A 22,555-nucleotide genomic window follows, 5' to 3' on the forward strand; every position below is an offset into this window, starting at 1 on the left:
AATGTTAAAACAATGCATAAAATCATTAATTAAATTGCAAATTACCGGTTCACTGTTGTTTTCCTCAAGGGTCTATTTCATACCTAGTTATGGTACAATAGACCCTTTCTGAGTTACTGCATGGTAAAATTTTTTCGATCGCCTATACTTACCAATGGAAAATGTCTACCCACTTTGATTCTTTTTTAAATTCTGACGTTATGGGCATTGGAATGTAAAGATTTCACTCATGACAGCGAGTTGCATATGGATTAAGATGCATAAAGAAAAAGTTTGGAAATATGTTGCCTAGTTCTTATTTTACAGTGGTTTTAATCCTACACACTGGACTAATTCACTACGAAGCCGCGTTAGGTGGTCTGCATAGCATTTGATGTAAAATACGTAAGAGTTTGCATGGTATCTACGGCGTGTTTGAATGTAATAATTCGGTTTGCACTTACTTCTAGTTGATTAGTTTAAACTTCACGTGACATGCAAAACAATATTAGCCCATGTAACATGTCGCAGGTAACAGGCAAACTCTTACGCATTTTATGTCGTATGCTTCCCTGACCACGTTATCTAGAGGGCATATCGTACATGTCCAGTGTGTAGGATTTCACTCACTGTAAAATAAGAACATAGGCAACATATTTTATATCGTTAAGGAATTCATATGCAACTCACCTGAGCAAAATCTTTAAAATCCAATGCCCAGAACGTTTGTAATTTAAAAAAGAATCAAAGTGGGTCGATAATTTCCAGTGTTAAGTAACCTATAGGTGATCGAAAAAACCTTGCCAGCCAAAATCGTAGTGACTATTTCACTGAATGTAGGTCATGCAGCCTGTTAAAAGATAGACGATAAGTTCTAAGGAGAATGGGTAGGCTATGCAAAAAAACTTTAGCTATTTAAGGTTTTATTATCGGAGATTTAGATTAGAAAGTAGATTTCGGTTAAGTTTAGGTTACTAAGTTATAAAGTTTAACAAGAAACTGTGCAAAATAACTTCGTACACACCCTATTTTCCGGTGAAATAGTGGCAGCCAAAAAAATAGCGACGGTAACTCGGAAAATGTTTACCAGAAATCTACAGTAAATACAAAATTCAATAAGAACGACGGTGCGCATAATATTTGGAGTAACTTGTAACTCTAAGCATGAGTAAAAGAGCCACAAATAGCCAACAGAAATAACAGTAGGTTACACTTACAGTAGCCTATCGCAGACTTTATCCTCGGACTGAGGAAAGCCAAAGCCTTTTCCGATTTATTAAACTCGGTGATGATTCGTTACCACTAGAGCATATTTTCATAAGCCTTATGGCTACATGTTTTGGTTGCTTTATTACTGGTTCGGATGAAAACGAGATTTGTTGATGTTAGGCGGGCTACCAAACAAAAACAAGACCTTGATAAATGAAAGCTTTTCAGAAGAGCGTAGTGTTGTCATAACTACGTCACACGGTAAATTGCGTCCTCTAGTGATTAATTTAATTTTTGACCAATGTGGTGATAATAATCATAGATATTACATTACACATAGTTTAATATCTGTGTGACAATCAATTTCCTTGAATAATATCTTCTGCATTTAAGCAGAGATATACAAACTAGAATTAGTTTATACACCTCTGGTTTAAGGAAATCTTCAAATACTTGCAGAAATGTAGCAAAATAAAAAAGTTGAATATAACATGGTACTCTAGGGTTAATTTTCATTTTTAATTCTTCCACACGAGCTCTCGCAAGCATAAGATTGCTTCAACGGGCGTACTAAGACATGATGATGAGAAATATAGTGAGTGAGCTAAATTTTTTGCTTTCAACGAAATCAAGGACGAAAGAGTCTACACTCTACAACATAGATTATATTCAGCTACACTACAATTTTCCATCAACCAATTAAAAACAATTTTATACTCTAAAATCAAGCAACAATTTAAAAATGCATTTAAAATCACTAATATAATAAAATAATATGTACCAAAGATAAATATTTGGCCGGTTAACTTTGTGAACGGCATTGACTTGAAAGAAGTCTTACAAGAGGTTGAACCATTTTCAGTCGGTCCGAACCATTTCGCTATTGGTGAGCAACTCTGCTCTTTAGTAAATATGACATATTCCTCGTTGGTTAATCTTAGGTTCTTAATTAGTGTTGTAATCTTAATTAGTGTTTGCGCGGAAACAAATCGTTAAAACGTCTAAAGTGTGCCTTTGTTTTAATTGTTAATTGCAAACCTACTTTGTTACAGGTTGTTTTATTTGTGACGATGCTGTCACTTGGCTGGTGGCCTGTAAGTGAAAGAATAAAAAAAACTTGTGTTTCTCAAAGTTGTGATTACCTCAATCCTTATGAAATTGTTGAAGATTTATTAATAGATTAAGTTTGTAAAATGATCATGTGAAATAATAGTTTTTTCAACAGATTTAACTTTTATCAGAAAGAAATATGCCTGCTTTTAATGGCCAAGATGAGCTGTATTTTCCTTCAAAATATAATGTGTAATTACATGTTATATTATTCTATACCATATTAGGCCAATATAGAATATAATATAATTAACTACACGTGGTATAATTTACCCTGAAAAATATTTAATGAAGTTTTAAAAACAAGCAACAAGTGTTATTGCTAAAACAAAGTTGCCTTCCGGACGAAAATATTGTATGAGCATGTGTCATTCAACCTAACTGATACAACTAATTGGAGAGCTTTGTGCGATTCCTTGGCACAGCTACCGGTCTGCACATCTACAGCTTTTTAAATTAACAGTTTCCAAAACAAGCGCTTGAATAAGAGTAAGCCACGCGCTTTTACTGTGTTTCTTTTAACTGTCATCAGGTCACTTAGCCATACAGATCGACGAAACTTGGTAAACAAACACTAGGGTGATATACAATAGTCTCCACAAATCTCCAACGTTGTGAATGATTGGAATACAATGGGAATACAATGGGATTACTATAGAGCGCATCTGGGTGCATATACTGTTATTGTAACAAGCGACCAGCGTAATCTGATTAGATCAATTAGTAAACATATTTTCGAAAATTTTCTTACGGTATCAGCGTTATTTGATTCTATGCTTTTTCCATCTACCTGACGACGTCTACATACAGTTCAAACATTAAAGATTTCGCCAAAGTTTCAGTTGAGACAGCAGTAAATTGAAGTAAAAAAAACATGATTGAGAAAGCGGTAAGGTTTCTTTTCAGCAAAAAGGAATTTTCAGAACATCTGACCAAAGGAACACGTATAACTCTTATCTTTTAAAACATGCTGCTATGAAAACCGCGATGCTATCGCCCAACTATTGGCTTTGTATGAGAAAGTGAGCTAATAGTATACCTGATGTAACGAGCATATAAGTGATCTTTGTACAAATAAAACTTTTGCTTGCTAACATAAAAATAGTTCACGGCGCATTTTAATAGCTGGCAACAAACTACTAATAGCTTCTACAAGAACCATAGATACCGAGCCACAACAACATAATATTTCAGTTGAGATAGTCGCAAGTTGATTTTACTGTTAACACAGAAACCGTTAGTTTGTGTGAAATCGATATGTATAGGCAGTGTGAGCATAGCGCTTTTGTTCGCTATTTGCTCAAAATTGAATTAAAGTATTAATCTTAACAACAAAGGATGACTTCGTGATAAAATTAAATGGTTGGCAATGCCATATAATAAAGCCTGTAACAGTTAGCCTATTGGTTACCTTTGTCAGTTACAATACGAAGGTTTTTGTAACTAAAGAGGACGAAAATTGCAATATTCTTAGTGACAAGTTTGCCAGCTTTTATAAGGAGTGGTATACATAAGCAAAACTATAAAGTTAATTAAGAGAGTTCAGTTTAGGCCTACTTTACTTCGACAGACTTGTAATTCGTGCGTGTTTAAGTAGATCATCATAAGCAAGGCAACACAAAGTTGACCTATCCTCTGGTAAAGATTGTACAAATAAGTTTGGACTGCGGAAGGGCCATTCTATAAACAAAAGCCTAACCCACAAGTGAGAAGAACCATATTTGAATACTGTATTCTTGCATAGGGAAACAAAGAACAAGTTCTAGGCCTACATCGTGGTAAGTAAGAGGAGCGAAATGAGTGTTTGTTTCAATAACAGCATGCAAACACTTTGATAAAATGTAACATATGTGTTTATTTTACCTACTAATTGAAGTTCTGCTAGCCTACTATTTTATTCTCAGTAGTCATCTGTTACATACTACGTATAGGATATATTTATGTGTAAAAGGCGGTTTGCTCACCAGAAAATTAATTAGTAAAATAATAATTTAGTCTAAGTAAACAAATAATAGGCCAAGAGGCGTTATACCTTTCAACACCGCTAGTATCTAAGCACCAAGTAATCCCATATGACAACGTGATGCCGATGCGGTCAAGAAAGGATTTAAGCGAAGGTTAAGGCTATTTATGATATTGCAGCAGGTTTTCTGTGATTACGCATTAAGGTTATGACTTATCCTTATGAAGTAGCGGATGTGAAAACATTCCTCGACCTCGTTCTTATAGTTATGATTAACGTGCTCAAAACACGGTGTGCTCAGTATAACGTTCGATGATATCTGAATCTTGTCACAAATCATTAGATTTATCATGATTTTCAAGTTATCAGCGTTTTGTTTTAGAAGCAGGTTCTGAACAATGAGGTCTCTCATAGGCGGTATTTCCGACAAGTTTTCAGGTGTGTTACGGAACACTCGATACGAGCAGCGAAATGTCAAAATTAAGTCACACTGTGCGCAGAAAGATGGTGTCTGTATGATATACGGTGCGGAATTTATGTAATTTAAAACCTTTCCACCAAACATACTGCTGTGTGTCTTCGCGTACCTTTATCCACATAACAAGCGCAGTGCAGCAGCTGGTTAGGTTTAATGTTATAATAGGCTTTATTAGCGATTTCACAGTTTTACCAGTAAGACTGTCATCGTCATTTCTGAAATAAAACTCTACGAAAAAGTCACAGTATGGCAATTAGAGGGCCCATTTTTTGCACCGTCGTGGCAGGTTATATTTCCTCAGTTCGGTAATAGCTGGAATGTTGCGGAAAGGATCGATCCATCTAGAAGTTTCACGTTTCTAGTCATGTCTAAAATGAAAAGATTTACTTTTGTAGACGTCACACACGTAATCAAACAATACATCACGGACAGACAATAAGTGAAAGGTCTTATAAGCAAACACATTAGCGGAAAATCCAGAAGCACATCCTATTGTTGTATATGACAGAGAGTGTAGTAGAGCATCTGCGACAACTAAGACGACTCTATCGCGTTGGTTGTTATATGTAACCCATAACCACCTTATGCGTGCATAAAATCTAATACGTGTTTCACGTTACGTCCGTCACCACTTATAAGTACGACATTATTACAGTAGTATGTTATAAAATCACTCAGTTTTAAAAGAAACTCTTTGTAACAGCGTATTATAAAAGATCTCAGCGTGAATATCTCAAAGTATCTCAGCGTGTATAAAATTGAATGACTACGCTTTAAACTTTGCAGTAAATCCCCAATTATGTTTTCGGAACCGATTACGACTAAATCGGCTTTTGTTCAGTTAACATGGTTTTTAAAAACAAATATACGTCTTGAAAAACCAAGAAGCTCTGAGGAAACTTTTATTATAAAAGCTTTTGCTAAACCAAGTTACTAGAATCTCCAACGCAAAGTTTCATATCAAAATGTGTAAATGAATTAAATACAAACCAGCAATACAAAACAGGTAGGTTTAATATACAAAATGAGATGCTGCCAATCACGACGCCTTTGAGTACTTTTAATCGGGTATATAGCGCTATACAATTCTTAATATAATTATTTTTACTATTATTGTTGTGATAATGACCCAGCTAGCTAGTAATAAAATGCTCAAACGTTAGGGAAAATGCATACCATGATAAGCATAGTACGTCGCCAGTTGCAAATCCATGAAAGGCATAGAAAAAGGTTTTAAGCATGAAAAGGATATGTCAATAGGTGAAGCTTTGCCCAGTTACCGTGGTCCGGTGTTACCAAACTACATCCCTAGAACGCAGACAGCGAGACCAAGGTTTGTCATTTTAACTCGTTTATATAGAGCTGGCTAAGGCTGGGAAAATCGACCCCGCTACGTACATGTAAAAATATTTAGCAAGGCTTTTTGTAATCCAACGACCACCGGGAATGCGCTGCTCTGTTTATCATTTTATTGCATAAATATATTACAATCGCTTTAAACTTTGGAGTCTAGCAAGATATACTACTTTAACAAATTTCATACCGATTTTTAAAAACAAAATGTGGTATAGCTTGTGATTAAAAATTTCACTTGACATTGTTAACGGCATCCATGGCGACTTCATAATAGCGACGTAATCAAGTGAGCGACATTCCAAACAGCGATTGTATAAATGCCGACCGCATTAAAACAGCGACTGTTATGATAGCGACTTAACTAGGCTTACCATATTTTTTTGATTGAAAAGCGGAAGAAAATGCAAACAAGTACCGGAACCGTACGAAATAAGTTCTTTCAATAACCTAACTGCAAAAAGATCATCTCCTCCTCCTCATAGCCTACTATTACTGAACAGTGAACAAGCGAATGCGCTAACAATCAACTCACCACTGGACCAATTACCCGCTACAATGATGTAACAATTACTTTCACATTTAACACAACGAAACAAGAACACGCATCGGGTATTGCTTTTCAGCAAATTGGCTAAACAAACCAATCACATCATGCTAATATTCGTGTAGTGTGGGGCAATGCTGGCTCAGTAAATGCCAAAGCGGGACTTTTAGTTGACTGATCGGGACGCCGGGACAAAGCCTTTAAAAGCGGGACTGTCCCGGCTAAAACGGGACGTATGGTAAGCCTAGACTTAATTCACTGAGTCGAATGAGGCATTTATAAATGGAAGGCAACACTATGACGTGTCACATTAATTTCAAGGTCGTTTGAAAAATTTCATTAATTTTAAGGTCGTTTGAAAAATTTGCCCCAATGGATTTTATAATTTCAAGAAAAGGAAGTGACATGATAAGTTATGAAGGCTTTTTGTACAGGAAAGACAAAACAAAGTTAAATACAATCAATTGGAGATGTGCTAAAACAGGTTGTAAAGGTCGCCTAACGACAAGCCTTCAGTATCGTGAGCAACAACAACCCCCAGTGAGCAGTGGCGTCCACACGCATCCACCAAACCCTACGGAAGTGGCAGCCAGGAGAGTTGAAAACAGTGTAAAAACAGCTGCAGTAAGAAGACTTGACGTGCAAGACTTTTGGTTGTTTAAAAGTCCCTTTTGGTTTCAATCTTTTTCTAGACCCTGAATTTTATTGCAAGGCTTGACGACTTTCTGTTGTTTGGCTTGCCTAGCCTATTTCTTTTTAAATCATGTGACTTCTATGGATAGTCCAAATAAAATGTTGTTTTAAAGTCCCTTTTGGTTTCAATCTTTCACTACGCAGTGTTTGCCTGTTTGTGCGTGCATACGTGTGTAGAGAGGTGTGGGGGATGGAAGGTATGTGTGGAGGGGGTGAAAGAGTGCGTGTGCGCGTAAGCCTTGGATTTAATAAAAGAAGTGAGGTCGCTGTTGTGGCAGTCGCTGTTTTTGATGAATCGCTGTCGTGTAGTCGCTCTATTGACAGTCGCTGTTTTAAATGAATCGCTGTCGTGTGGTCGCTCTATTGACAGTCGCTGTTCTGACAGTCGCTATTTGGAACCCGAGCCCATTGTTAACAGCGATACGCCAGCTAACGGCGAAAGGAAGTCGGTTAAAATTCAAAACCCATCTCTGAATATTACATTACAGTATTCTAATGTTTTAATATTTTTTATGAGATAGATTTGGAATCTAGCATAACATAGTTTGCTAATAAATTACAAGAAATTCCATCCCGTCTCTGAAAAAGAACTGAAAGTAGTATACAATCAACGTCTAAAGCTATTGCTAACTTGCTGCAGATAGTCCGCTAAAATCCCAGCTTTATGGTGTTGATGCTTCCTTTAGCTACTGCCTTTGTATAATATAACATTTCGACAAATATTCATCACTAACAGTCTTTTAGTTTCCGCAACTTTACATAGCACGGCCGTTTCAAGTTTTCTGTGCAAATTATTTAGTGAACAATATATTTTAGATCGAGAGAAGTACCACAAAATCCAGCAAACAACCGTCAAGTGGTTCAACAACAACATCAACCCTCTTCATCAATTTCCACTCCACAAAATCCACGGACATAATATTCTGATGCAAACAGCTACCACGACGGACATTCATTGAGAGATCATGAGACTCTTCACTGCAGTCGCAAAAAGCACATAATACCTCCACCAATTATTGCATAAACTGTCTTCAAATATGCCAGAACAAGATAAGCTGGCAAAATTAATCGCACACCGGCAAAAGCAAGAGAAGAAAAACGACCGACTACGAGTTCACAAAAACAAGCTCGAAATAGACAGACTGAAACTACAAATCTCTCACTTCGACTGGAACAAAAGTAAGCATTCGACCTCTACGCAGCAGGTGTTTGAAAGCTGGCTATTTAACAAAACTTGATGCAATGCTTTTGTGGCTTTTATTGTTGAAGAAATACGCAACCATGAATTCGTCTCCCTCGAGACTGATTATATGAGGAGATTGGAGAAGATCTATGACAGACAACTCCGCATTGAAGACAGAAGGATCAAGGATGAGGGACAAAGGAGGCTCGAAAAAGAAGCGAGAAAGCTGAGGTGCTTTAAACAATAGAACAAGAACATATTTCACTTACTTACTTAACCGAGTCCGACGTCGGTGAGCAAGTCATACCAGTCCTTAAATTTTAATTATTGGATATAGTAAATACTATTCTTAACAAAAGGTTGGAAAATTCTGAAATGAACGCTACCAGCGAAACTGATACATCTGAAAGGCGAAAACAACTACACGGTTTCAAGCAAGGACGAGTAAAATCCTTTATGAGCAAAGTTAGAACATTATCAGGAGGTTACCGTGACAATGATCCACCTCAGTCGTATTACAAACGGAATGGTCTCGTCCCACCAGAAAGAATGGTTTGCCTGGCAACTTATATAAGTTTATACGCACTACAGACAAAGTTTATATATCAATAAAGCAATCTACTAGTAAATTGAAGTAATGAAAGACGACGCTAAATTCACAAATTTCTTGAATTAGGTGGACCCAGAGACTAGTGCTAATGCTCAAGCTAATTATGGTGGAGGGTGGAGGCATCCGGCTTCTGCAGATCATCTTATTAGGAGTAAATTACCCAAAGAAACTCTTTATGGAGTTAAAGGTAATGTAAAGTGGGTTCACTATGTAGGTAAGCCTAGTGAACTATGCCAAGCTATACAGAGCTAAATTAAGTTTGTGTTCAACGCAGAACCACCGAGTAACAGACGTATCAATAGCAATACGCGGAGCAGAACAAGCAGCGCAACAAGCAAGTCCGAATTATGCTCCCAGCTCTTGTTATCAGACGACGACCAGGAGGACAATGATGTTCTGATTGATGAAGTGATGGGAGTTAACGTGAGACCAAGCACTGCTCCCGGCATCAGAAATTCTGAAGAAAATCAAACAGCTCTCGAGACGAGAAGATCGGACAGTGTTATGGTAACTCATACGGAAAACACGCAGTTGTATGGGCAAATGCAAAGCACTGGAATAGAACCTGAAGTTATGAACGTTGAAGTGAAAGTCCCAAACGACAGCAAGGTGAGGAAAACGCCTCGGCCAGCAAGTGTCGCGGTAGCTGTACATTTTAACGGCAACGTTAACGAACGAGAAACCTCCCCGATGCGAGGACGCCGACGAGGTAGTATGTTACGAGCTCCAAACGCGCTCATGTTTCGTAGGAAATCTAATGTGGGTTTATCGCCACCATCTAACGGCACCGTGTCTGCCCCAACAAGCCCCCGACGTCAAAACAGTGGTGGTGTGGCTCAAGAGATGATGTCGAACATTGAACAAGAGAGAATTCGGAGAAAGATGCATGAAAAGGCCCAGTGCCTAGCTCGGGAGAGGACGCACCGTATGTTACTTGCATCTATGGCCAACGACGAACAAAGAAAACCGTCCAATTTTCGAAGTCACTCTGCACGACGCGCGCGAGACTTTTCACAGTATGCAAGAAATAGATATAACTTTGCTAAACACACGCCAGTTCAAACCCCACGAAGTACGAGTGAACCAGATAAACAAATCGAGGTTATGCTGAATTATATTGATCGTTGCGATAGGGGATTAATCATACCGGACAACGATGAGGCGAAGAAAGTGTTGTTGCAAGCAACACGCGAAAGACTTATTAAATTAAAAGGAACTGTTGCTGAATTTGTATCTGCCTGATTTACGGTGTAAATCCTTATATTAAGTTTCCGAAACTAAGAAGGTTTTCCTTTTTACAGGCAGAGCGACGCTAATTAAATCATGAAACGAAAGTTTGGAATCTTTATTTATTTGACTTTAAAAGGTTGTGATACTTCAAATGTTTCGTTAAATTTGAATGTGTTTTCTAGAAATTATATTTTTGTATTTTAAACTCAGTACTAAGGTAATAATTAAGTTGCTAGGAGATTTGTATTTTCATATGCTTGTTCCTTCCGCTCAATTGAACTTGTAGTTATTACAAAATAGATATATATTTCTGAAAAGCATGGTGACAAAATGTTCTTTGCAGCAACCGCCAGGGCCTGGAACGATGTACTGCACGACGTGCGTGATGCGAAAAACTTGAAATCTCTTAAAAATTACTATTTGTTAAATGTGAAGCGACCTTTGAGCGTTTTTTTTTTTTTCATCGGGAAAAGGAAGCTATACAAATTATTATTATTATTTCTAAACATTGTGAATTATTATTCATACATTTATACGGTAACTCAATAACCTTACAAAAGATATATGTTTAGATTTATTGCAGAATTTAAAATGGCAAGAGCAGTTACAAATAACTGTAATTGAAAAAGTGTACACACCTTTAGATAAAGTTACTTACAGCATGACTACAATAACGATATGTGGTGTCAGGGAGTCTCAGCCATTGTCATCTGCTTTTCCTCTTCCTCCAAAACTTTGTCATACTCAGCTTCGTTCATCTAAAATGAGATTTGGAAGCAAACATTTCAATATAAAATGACACAATAGCTGGCAGCTCTTTAAAAACCATACCTTTTTTTGCTTTATTTTTTTAATTAGTTGAGCATCTTTTCTTAACTCTTCTAACTCATCGTCATTAAAGGTCATCTGAACATTTGCAGAAAATATTTCTGAAGTGAACAAACTTCACAAAAATATAAATTTTCAGATAAGTTATTTTCAGGGTCCAGAATTATATACAATCACATAATTAAAATTGTATAAAGTATCAATTATTATATCAGTAATAAAAAAAAAAAGTTTACAATGTAAATACACACAACACCCACTGTCTTTTCTTTTTTCAAACGCCTCTTCTCTTTTCTGAGCTTTTTAGTTTCCTTTCGCTGTTTTGTTTCAGTCCATGCCTTTGCTTTTTTACTAGTATACTTGGGTTTTGAATCTAATTCATTTGTTGAACGCTTCAGATTACGCTGTCGCTGCTTTTCCCTTTGTTTATCTCTTGATAATAACAAATCAAGATATTTAAATAATGAACAATGACATAAATACAAAAGAACACAATAAAATAATAGCACTTACAGCATATCCCACAACTAACCCTTAGAACTAAGAATTCATAGAAAATATTTCACCTGTATCGTATTAAATTAACATTAACATCTGCTTCAATGAATCCAGTAACTTTCTTGTTTTTCAGCTCTGGCATCTTAGGAAGTTTTAATAAAGCAAAACCTGTAGCCATTTCACCCAAATTCAAATCTGAAACCAACAAAGTTTATTAGTATACAGTTCCTACTGCACTGTAGGACTTAAAGAGGCATGAACCTTTTAGCCGAAATATAAAGCTGCATTCATGCTTTGCATACGACTGAACAAATGATACAAAAGCACGGGTTCCACGCTCCATGATGGCTCTATCCTTGATTGACAAATTTCTCATCTTTGCAAGCCATTCAATATGGTTTTTCTCTGATTTCAAAACGAATTCCTATGTATTGAATTTAAGATTAACTGAAACCGAAAAAATGAGCAGGGCAACAATTTTTGGATTGCAAAACAGTATATAATATTCCCACATGAATAAATAATAACACAAATATGGAGAAGTACAACAACAAACCAGCATTGGTGCCTTTTGATTTATCTCAATGAAATCTACATAAGGAGTTTCGGTCGGTAAGAGAAATACTAAAGCATTTCCTTTTCTCCCCACTCTAGCTGTACGTCCACAGCGATGAACAAATGCACTTTCCATGAAAAACAACAAAAGGTGAAGACAAAATAATAACATGTAAGTATTATTTTCATGTTTATTTTACCTTGCATTGCTCGGAGGATCATACTGAAGCACCCAGTCAACATCTGGAATATCAATACCTCTTGCCATGACATCCGTACAAATTAAAACACCTCTGCATATTACAAATATCATTAACTAACAACATTTACATAATCTCTATACATAATTTAGGGTATTATACACAGTTATAAAATTGGTATGGCATCATCTGAGTGGTTATCCTCAAACTGAAGAAATTCTTTGCTCAACTCAAATTCAGCAGTAGTTTTTCACCATTTAAGCACCAGTAACCATGCTTGTTTCCACCAGTTTTCAATGGGTGCTTTATTAATTCTATTTTTTTGGATTACTTTGACCTTAACCACATTTGGTGTTGTTAACCAGATCAAATAAACAATAACACAGATCAATCATGCTTTCCCCAAAGTATTCTATTAATAGTGTTCGGCTGTTGAGTATGGAACATTAATCTGTTAGTTGCTTATCAAATGATCTGACGACTATACCATGAGTAGATACAGTTTGACAATTATCAGATCCAAAATGGTTGAAACCATGCCATTGAGCAACAACAGAACAATAAGTAAAAAGATGATTTAGACTGAATTAGTAATCACCTTTCCATTTTTCGAAAATTGTTGAAAATATCTAGCCTTTTCTTTTTCATCTTGCCATGAAGTAGCAATGTAGTTAGCTTACTCCCACACAATTCTGCAAGTAATAAGAGTTATTTTTGATGAGATATTCTACAAGAATAATTTATGATATATTATGAAAAATTGCTAATGTTGAAAGTTTTGAAATGTAAATATTCAATTGTAAAAAACTTGGAGCCATTAAATTATGAAAAATACTGATGACTTTTATTGGTACAATACAATTTTTATGTAAGTTAAATTAAATTAAATGATAACCTTTTATAACACGCCCAAAATAATCAACACTAGCACATGTTGAAAAGAAGACAAGCATTTTTTCATTGATTTTTCCAGTAATTATATCCATAAGTCGATTAAATTTCTCTGTAGGCTGACAAACGATATAATAGTTGCTGAGAGATGCTGGAGTTTTTACATCACTGAATCCAGTTTGCTCGATAGATTCAGTAGTTGGTGCTTTCTACAAATATTATACCAATGTTAGCATTACCAGTTTAAAAGAAATTTTCTTTCATGGATCACAACCTAAAGCGTACACTTAGAAGTTGCATTACACATACTGTAGTATACCTCTTTTACTACAATCTTTACTGGATTGCGCATGCCAGCTTTAATGAGCTGCTCAACCTCATCAGTTTGTGTGGCACTGAATAAACCAGTTCTTCTCTGTTTGGGTAGATATCTAAAAATTACCAGCAATTTCTTATCAGATTTTAAATTATAATTACTTTAAAATTAGTTCTTTTACAGTTAGTGATGAAAACTATGTCACTAAATTGATTAGCAATAAGCGAGTGTGAATAACAACCAACCTTATTATGCTGGTTAGTGTTTGGTGAAACCCTAAGTCAAGAAGTCTGTCTGCCTCATCTAGGATTAACACTTCGAGCATACGCATACCACTTTGCAAAAGTGGACATTTTTCAAGTGCAAAACTTATACGTCCTGGTGTCCCCACAATTATATTAGCACCTAAAGATTAACAAAACAATATTACAGAAAAAGTGGATCAACTTTAAGCATCTTAGATGTGTTATAGTTACCTAGTGCTTTGTAATCTTCAACATCTTTTTCTATATCGCCTCTGCCACCAATTAGCAAAGTACATGAAAATGCGCAGTGATTTTTATTGCTGAATGACTTGAAAACTTCAAATATCTGACTGGCCAGTTCCCGTGTAGGACTTATAATTAAGCCACCAACCTGATTGAATAAGTTTTACCATAAGCTTTACGAAAGCAACTTAAGACAAGCAGCAGTTTAATTGTATTGACATAAAATATTGATGTTTGTATTTGTACAACTTCTGTTATTGCATTTACCTCGTGTTTTTTAAGTGGTTCACGTTTCAATAAAATCTCCAAGACGGGTATAACAAATGCGAGTGTTTTTCCACTACCAGTGACAGCTTCCACACAAACATCTTTGTTTTTCATAAACACAGGAATTGTGGCAATCTTCAACACAAATCACACAATTAATTTAACTTTACTTTAAAAACTAATATAACCAATCATAAAAGGCCAATTTATAAGTTGTTTATCCATCCATGAAGAGTGAAAACTTGTCTGTGGTTTATTAATGTGGTGTTTTAAACCCTGTGGTTTATAAATGAACATTATATTCGTAGCCTAAGTCAAAAATAGTACTAAGCAAAAAGCATTTCTTAGTGTATTAATACGGAAACAGCAATATAAATATATACATGTACGATTAATAAGAGAAATCTAACCATTTCCATGACAACACCATTATACATACTTGTACTGGTGTCATTGATTTAAATCCAAAGTTATTTACTGTTTTCAAAATGTGGTCATGTAGAGTGCAAGTGTTTTCCCAAGACATATTTGCAAACTTAGTTGTAGGTGAACACAGAGTTGCTGTAATTTACTTACTATGGCTGTGGAGTCAGGAAACAAAATTTCTAACTCTCTTAAAAAATTTCCATAAACATAATCAAAATTTACAATCCGAAAATTTCAGGTAGGCTGTAAGTCAGTTAAACTAATGTCAATCAAAATCAATATTTACAATCCAAAAATTTAAGCTTACAGCTTACAAACTTACAGCTTACAAACTTACAAATCAGTTAAACAATGTTTGTGTAACAAGCTTGTACAAAACCAGTTTATAAACTTATAAATACAGCTGATGCCAGCCAGCCAAATCAGTAAGCTAAGTGAGAAACTGCTTGACATATATATTGGAAACGTTTCTATATAAACATACGCATATGAACAGGACTGACTCGACATTGCATTGTATTCTTTATATTTTTGGCATTTTATTGTTTATTTTTCGCCATTAACTGCGCGGAGCGAAAGTTAGGATGCTAACTGTTCTAGTTACGGCATAATAAAACAAACGCTCATGAACAATTAACAAGCAGGAAAAAGTGACAAAGTCCTTAAAACATGCAAGATAGAAATAATAGAATTGTGCTATAAGATGGTAGATTAGCATAGCCGCCAAACCCAGAAAATAATTCCTAAGTTTAACGAATTTAAGTCCAAAATAACACAAACAACGAAATACCAACGCTGTTGGAAGATGTAGACGACATGTTCCCTAACATTAAAAACATGGATATTAATAGCCGAAATAAATATATAAGGTGACATGGTTAGATTAAAATGACAATGAATATCTTAAGTTACATATGAAAACGAGTACAAATATTATTTAGTTTAATCGACCATCAGCGTTAGGACAATTTTTTGTCCTCCACAAATATGGCAAAAAAATAAGTTGAATGAATGAACTTGGTTAGCCGTTTCACACTTGCACACCTAAGTTAGTGCATCTACACACTCGATATCTCGATGAATCCTACCATGAAATACAGAACGGGTAACTTCAGATTTGGACAAATTATCTGTGTTGTCATTCTTGACCGTTTAAACTTGAAATTGCAGATTTTCAGCTGTTGTAGCAAATTAAGGTTGCACGCAACAAACACAAACTATGCTTATAATCGCAACTGGAAACTACAGCAATTTGATGAGAACTTGCATGTGCAAAGCCATGAATTTGGTGTGATGGCATCTTCAATTCTTCGTTTATTTATTACAAATTGCCTTTCAAGTGACCAGTTTTTCTTTGTTTATTTATTATAAATTGGCGCGAAGATAAAAATGTTCAGCGTTCATGTTGATAAACCTTATACGCACAGGTGCCATACACTTTCCATTATGGTTTAGTATATGTGGTATATACTTATAAATTCATGGCCCAATAACAAGTCATTATTAATACCCTGTCCCTTACCAGATCCTAATCTGCAAACAACGAATTAGAGTATAACACTTCTCACTACAGTATTGCATTTCAGTTTGCAAGTTACGTCCTTAACAAAAAGGACAGTAAGAAGATAATAAATTTATCGGCTTTGGTGACAGCCTACTTAAAAATTAACTTTATTTAAATATAGGAGAGGGCCTGAAGTTGAGGAATCTTATTCTCTGCATACATCACTGAATGCAGAGAATACTTCAATTTTTACAGAGTGACTAGACCTATTTCAGCATAAGTAGGTTACGCAACCCATATAGTAAAAGATAGGTGGTTTGGTTCAAAGGAGAATGGGTATGCAAAAAGTCGATTTAAGTTATTTAGGGTTTAATTGAAGTTAAATATAGATTGGAAGGTAGACTTAGGCTACTATATCATAACATTTAATTTAGGGTAACAAGAAACCATGCAAAATAGCTTGGAACGTACGATTTTTTCTGGTAAAATAGTGGCAGCCTAATTTTTACGTTTGCAGGTTTTTTTCGTTAGGGCAAGGGTGGGAGCTATTTTTCAAAATTTCATAATTATTTATTCCTATTTCCTAAGCTAAATTTTGAAAATTTAAATATGGTTTGAAACATTACCTGAAATGCTATCTATTTTCAAGTTCTGATACGTTTTTACAAATTTTAAGTAGGAGCTTTTACAATTTTGGATTCTTATTGTTTGGCCCATAGGTCTCACTCCTCTGCGACCAATCAGTCATAGAGATGACCTATGAGGTATGGGACCTATGATCTATTTCAGGGTTCACCAAACTACGGCCCGCAGGCCAGATCCGGCCGGCAAGAGTAATTTATCTGGCCCACCTCACTGATGAACCGCTTATTGTATGGTAGCCTATTGAACAAAGTGGGAATTTGGCCCGCGATGGCCAGTTTTCATGATTATCTGGCACTTTGTGAAAAACGTTTGATGGCGCCTGATCTATTTCATGTCTTAACCAGTTAAACACTAATAATACTCGTATCATGACAAAACAATGTTTATTAACGAAAAACGATATGGGCATCAAACAAACAAAATATTCAACCTTCGGATAATTTATAGGTTATTCTACGTGTCATAAATCTACAGTAAACCTTACGACTTCGGTTAGGACAACTTTTGCTTAGCTGCAACAGAGGTAGGTGAGGATGAAATCTTAAGGATCTTATGTTTTGCGACACATGTAGCCTAATGTCCTCTTTTATAGCAATTATGAAGAGCAAGATGTCTAGAAATAAATATTAAGCTTAAAGTACAACATTGTAGACTCATGAGCGACCATGGTTCAATGTTCAAAGGTACCACTCACGACCACCATTTTTGTACAATAATAAAATACAATACATTTTTTCAGGTCTAGCACACAAGTGCACAACCAGATGACGTCACAATTTGAGTAGCTGAGGTCTAGTACAGGGCTTCCCAAACTTTTTTGCTCGCGACCCCTTTCAAACTTCTGAAGTTTTCCGCGACCCTTCACGTTTAAATTGATTAGCAGTGCGAAATATACATTAGTCATTACTCATTAGTGACATTTATTGAGATGCAAAGACTGAATTCAAGCAACCAGTACTCAAAGCCTACCGGTACTTACTACTTTACACATAGCCTATGTAGGCTACTGGAAACAAAAAAGCACACACATTTATTCAGTGTGATTGGTGCGACTGCTTTCTGCTACAAAGCAAGTCCAGCCGTGGCTCAATATATGTTAATGCTGGTCTCAAGGCGGTTTCAATGTTGATTAGGCTGGAACGATATTTTGTTTTGATTGTATTTTGTACTTCGTGTAAAATTGGTATACGCTTTGCGACCCCTGAAGTTCGTTACGCGACCCCTTGCGGGGTCGCGACCCCCAGTTTGGGAAGCCCTGGTCTAGTATACAAAGGCATCCTGTATCATTGTGCACTTGTATACTAGACTCGTTATTTGTTGATAAGGTCGTTAATCGTTATTACACTTGATCAAATCAGACCACAGCTGCAGTCAAAACAATGCACCTCGACTAGTTTGGACCAAAGAACATAGAAATCCCAAAGAACAGAGGGTCTATGTAATATAGATTACAGACCAAAGAACACAGAGGTTAAAATGAAGACTTTGGTTTGGTCAATTGCAAAACCGCCTTCGTGCTCGCTGTTCGCTCTATTGCTTCTATTTCTTTTCTGATTCATTTGTTGTTTTCCTGTTGTTGTATAATTAAGTTACTTGTACATTGGGTGTACCTTTGAGTGCTGTTCATTGATTTGTTTTATGTTTTGTTTTGTTTGCCGTCTTTTCGACTGCCACCACATTGATTTGTAGTGGCCTGGGTGGCATTTTTAATACCATTATATCATTCTTGGGAAAGTGTTCGCCAGTTATTTATTGAAGTATTGTTTATTGATAACACTGCAATTGTCGTTTAATATTTGGAAACTTGCTCTAAATAACTTTATGTGAAAACGCCGTTTAGTACGTTACCAGGTGATTTCATAACGTCCTAGTTTTAACTGAATGTAATCCCCATTGCCAACGCTTATTTTGTTCGTTCGCACATTCTGAAATGTTCGTGTATTTTGTGTCGGATATTTCCGCTCACACCGCTCCACGCTGTTATAAGCTCAAACTTATACGCGAGTAAGCGCTCAGACGGAGAGATACAGAATTGTACGAACGTACTACGTTAGTCGTGTTAATTGCAATTCTTTAGACCTGTTTTAAATGGTGAATACTAAGTTTGTGATTGTGTGTAATATTCGGAACCTGTACAGTTCCTACAATAAAGGACCGTTTCTGATAAACTGTATCTGTAATATCGTAAGAGCTTTCGGCTAGCAAGAGGTTAGAGAATTCTAACCGCACGCAACCACGGAGTCAGATCATTAATTCGGCAGGTAAAATAAGTCCAAATAACATAAGTTAAGACTGATAAACTGTGCATCAACCTCTGCAGATTAAAACCTAATTTCGACTTTTGCAATGTTTTTCTTGCAAAGTGGTCCATAGCTTTTCAAAGAATGTTATGGGAGTTCGTGACCCTGAAAAGGTTAAGAAACATTATGCTAACCAGAAAAATCGTGCGTTAGAAGCTATTATGATTTCTTGTAACTCCTATAACCGCTTATCTTTAATAAGGGATTGCGTTACTCACTTTCAGTGAAGTACAGTAGTTACTTTTTTCAAGTTCCTTAGGCTTGGAGAAAGCAAAAACCATGTGACTATTCTACCGTCAGGCAGCCCGTTGTTAAAGACAGGCGATTAGGAGATGGGTATGCAAAAAGTCGATTTAAGCTATTTAGAGTTTAATTAAAATTAACTTTAGGCTATATTAAAAGATAAATTTAGATTAGGTTTAATTTGCTATGTTATAGCGATTATAATGGATAGATGAATATTCCCGATGAAATATTTGCAGCTTAATATTTCTGCTTGGCCGTTTCTTCAAATAACTTTTTATCGAAAATTCGACATGAAAACATTGTAATATAGTCGCGTCACAATACGGCTTATTTTCGAACTCATAACAGTGCAATTGCAAGCTTTAATAAAAAATTAAGTTAATTTTTATATTATCCATATTTTAACGAATCCATAGCTCTTCTCTCAAGTGTGCTGATTTTATTTGTCGCTTATAACACACCGCATTTTCACGTCCATTCTGCAACGCACCTAATTGTGTCCAAAATTAACAACATAAGTCGTAACTTCCAATCATTTTTCTGGACACGATTATTACAGATAATGATTATTATTTTTTGTGAAATGTAAGTTCGTTTATTTATCAAACTATCATACGATTCACGCTGTGATTGTAGTGCTATTATGTTACCAGACTACATTCAAAAGTAACAGAATAGAAAACGTAGGCCAGCCTCTAAGTTAAAAATGAGCAAAGTTTTGTTCATGCCAGCATTCATTTTTCTTTACTGCGCTAGCTGCACTATTGTGCATGTGTTCAACACCATGCATTATAAGTTGTAATGAACTACATGAAAAATAAAGCCTCTTTTCGGCATGAAAATTGGTTGCGCATTAATTGGACTTTTATCATCTTTCTATTTTCATGGGCGGAGGGAGGGGGGCGAAAGGCGCCTTGCCCCCCTCCCTAATTTTTGACAACGAAAAGGTTTTTTGGAAGGGCTCGGTTTGATAGTTCATGTTTTAATACTTCAGATTATAGTAAACTTTTAAAAGATATTTAAAATCGGTCTCCTTTCCGACTGCACTACCATATCAGATCGAGTAGCCTATTGAGAAATTGTCACCTCATAATTCTTTTTCATTCAAGCTTTCAAGTCGGAGTGCAAAAGTCCCCTTAAAATATTGTTTTTAACTGTTGAATATGTTGACATCGTAGCACCTGTTTGCGAAACTAATGTTGCACTTTGGTTGATCTAACATGGTCTATGTAGATTCGTTTATTAGCTCTCAATTAAGTTGCGCTACACCACACGTACTGATTCCATAAATTTTCGTTTGTCAAAACTCATAATTTACTAGTGCTTACCTGCTTTTTAGTCGTTGTGTGTTGCTTTTGTTTTATGTCGATATGGTCTATGCCATGTACGTTATAGCTACTAAGTGGCGGAAATTTCTGTTAAATCCATTTTAGCATTATTTGTTATTTTGAACGCAGTATACATCATAATTGTAAAACTAAAGAAAGTGTATTTAGTGTAAATTAAGTACAGTGGGACCTCGTTAATCCGAACCCCGAACAACCGGAATCCCCGCTATCCGACACAAAACTGCCGGGAACGGATTTCTTCCTATGCATTTTACCCCTTTAATCCGGAAACCCCGCTGTCCGACTCCGACACAAAAGTTTTGGAACAAATGTGCTAAATCAATAGCAATAAAATTCGATAAACCGGATTATTAACATTTAAGCGAAAATGATTCACGATTGTCCTAATACACTATGTACACTGGGTAGTTAGTTGACGAAACAATAGCCGATTATCTACGCATAATAACGTTGCGGTCTTTATTGATTCAAAAGTACAGTACTGTACAGCATTGCGCTTTGTAAAAAATTTTAGCCGCACAGCTTTTTAGTCATACTATGAAATACTGTACAGTATTTTAGAAACGAAAAAATAAATTGTTCATCAACAGTAACAAACAACGCTTCCGCGGTCGCAAAAAAATACGTACATTACATCGGTTGAGTGCGGCAATCTATTGAAGACATACTACTGCAACTCAATCGTGCTATCAGCTTTTGATATCGCATTGCGCAAAGATTGGAAACAGGTCAAAGAAAGTTCAAGACTGCTGGTCCCGCCGGAATGCTTCGCCATGCAAGAGCGGTTGTCAAACCGATTTGCGGCCGAATGTTCGTCACTTGGAGAGCATTCGTCTTTAATACGGTGGTTCTGGGGTTCGACACTGGGTCGGATCATACAAAAAATATAATTTTATTTTAGTTGCTGTCCAGCCAGAAAGTCGGTACTTAGAATTGGAGTAAGGTGCATACTGCGTTTTGTACACGGTGCTGCATTTGCAAAATTGATTGATTTTTTACTTTCCGATAATCCGGAAACCCCGCTAAACCGACATTTTTTGACGAAACGAAGTGGTCCGGATTAACGAGGTCTCACTGTATTTCTAAAAGTGATTCATTTCTAGAAATTTTTCTTGTTACGCCGCGCCCCCGCTGTGCGGAAAACCAGCTGACTGCGAGAAGAGAACGCAAGAGAATAGTTAGTCGAGTTAGTGGTGCGTAAATGAGTAAACGAAAACGATACGCTTCAATGCGGAGAGAGAACAAAATTATGAAAATATGACAATATCTCAAAAATTACAAAATCCAACTTTATAAAACAAACGTGGACAGATAGCTGAACATTTTTTAGGAAAAGTCACCAAATTTCAAGTTTCTACAGCAAACAATGCAACTGTACGCCACGTTTTGCTGTGACTGTGTGCAGGAGAAGCCACCACTAGTGAAAATAGGGTTAAAGGAAACCGCGCAATTAAACAACTATGACTGCGCGTGGTCACAACGACATTTTGTTGAATTTGTTACTTAATTAATTTACCAAAAACCCTGAATTGATCCTTGTAGCCTGCACCGCTTTGTGAACCGCTAGACCGGTTCTGTGTCAAAGTCGTTGAAGTTTTCTCCTCAAATTTATGACATCCCGCAAACCTTTGTAAAGTATGATGTAAAGATCTAATGGCAACAACTTAGTTGATCAAAGGAGCATGTT

The 22,555-nt window shown here is 36.2% G+C and overlaps 2 protein-coding genes across 5 annotated transcripts; one reads left to right on the top strand and one right to left on the bottom strand.

Moving 5' to 3' along the window:
- Positions 1 to 3,764: 3,764 nt before the first annotated feature.
- LOC143468577 (uncharacterized) lies at positions 3,765 to 10,853 on the top strand. Of its 3 annotated transcripts, none has more exons than XM_076965888.1 (6): positions 3,765 to 4,076; positions 8,149 to 8,511; positions 8,602 to 8,746; positions 8,875 to 8,980; positions 9,192 to 9,312; positions 9,400 to 10,853. In XM_076965888.1, exons 2-6 carry the CDS (start codon positions 8,370 to 8,372, stop codon positions 10,365 to 10,367), a joined length of 1,482 nt encoding a protein of 493 aa, XP_076822003.1. In that variant the 5' UTR covers positions 3,765 to 4,076; positions 8,149 to 8,369; the 3' UTR covers positions 10,368 to 10,853. The 3 variants fall into 3 exon arrangements, with proteins under 3 accessions (XP_076822003.1, XP_076822001.1, XP_076822002.1); XM_076965886.1 differs by having other exon boundaries at positions 3,798 to 4,076; positions 8,875 to 9,067; XM_076965887.1 differs by lacking the exon at positions 3,765 to 4,076 and adding an exon at positions 5,107 to 6,072 and having other exon boundaries at positions 8,875 to 9,067.
- On the bottom strand, positions 4,102 to 14,999 carry LOC143468576 (ATP-dependent RNA helicase DDX55-like). Of its 2 annotated transcripts, none has more exons than XM_076965885.1 (15): positions 14,838 to 14,999; positions 14,399 to 14,533; positions 14,120 to 14,279; positions 13,889 to 14,048; positions 13,647 to 13,758; positions 13,332 to 13,536; positions 13,035 to 13,128; positions 12,437 to 12,529; positions 12,238 to 12,364; positions 11,943 to 12,105; positions 11,750 to 11,876; positions 11,444 to 11,615; positions 11,187 to 11,261; positions 10,994 to 11,113; positions 4,102 to 5,107 (listed from the first exon to the last, which is right to left on the bottom strand). In XM_076965885.1, the coding sequence occupies exons 1-14, from the start codon at positions 14,922 to 14,924 to the stop codon at positions 11,042 to 11,044; spliced, it is 1,782 nt and encodes a 593-aa protein (XP_076822000.1). In that variant the 5' UTR covers positions 14,925 to 14,999; the 3' UTR covers positions 4,102 to 5,107; positions 10,994 to 11,041. The 2 variants fall into 2 exon arrangements, with proteins under 2 accessions (XP_076822000.1, XP_076821999.1); XM_076965884.1 differs by having other exon boundaries at positions 4,105 to 5,107; positions 11,014 to 11,113.
- Positions 15,000 to 22,555: the final 7,556 nt, after the last annotated feature.

This window comes from Clavelina lepadiformis, chromosome 8, assembly GCF_947623445.1.
Source record: "Clavelina lepadiformis chromosome 8, kaClaLepa1.1, whole genome shotgun sequence".
Taxonomy (NCBI): Eukaryota; Metazoa; Chordata; class Ascidiacea; order Aplousobranchia; family Clavelinidae; genus Clavelina; species Clavelina lepadiformis.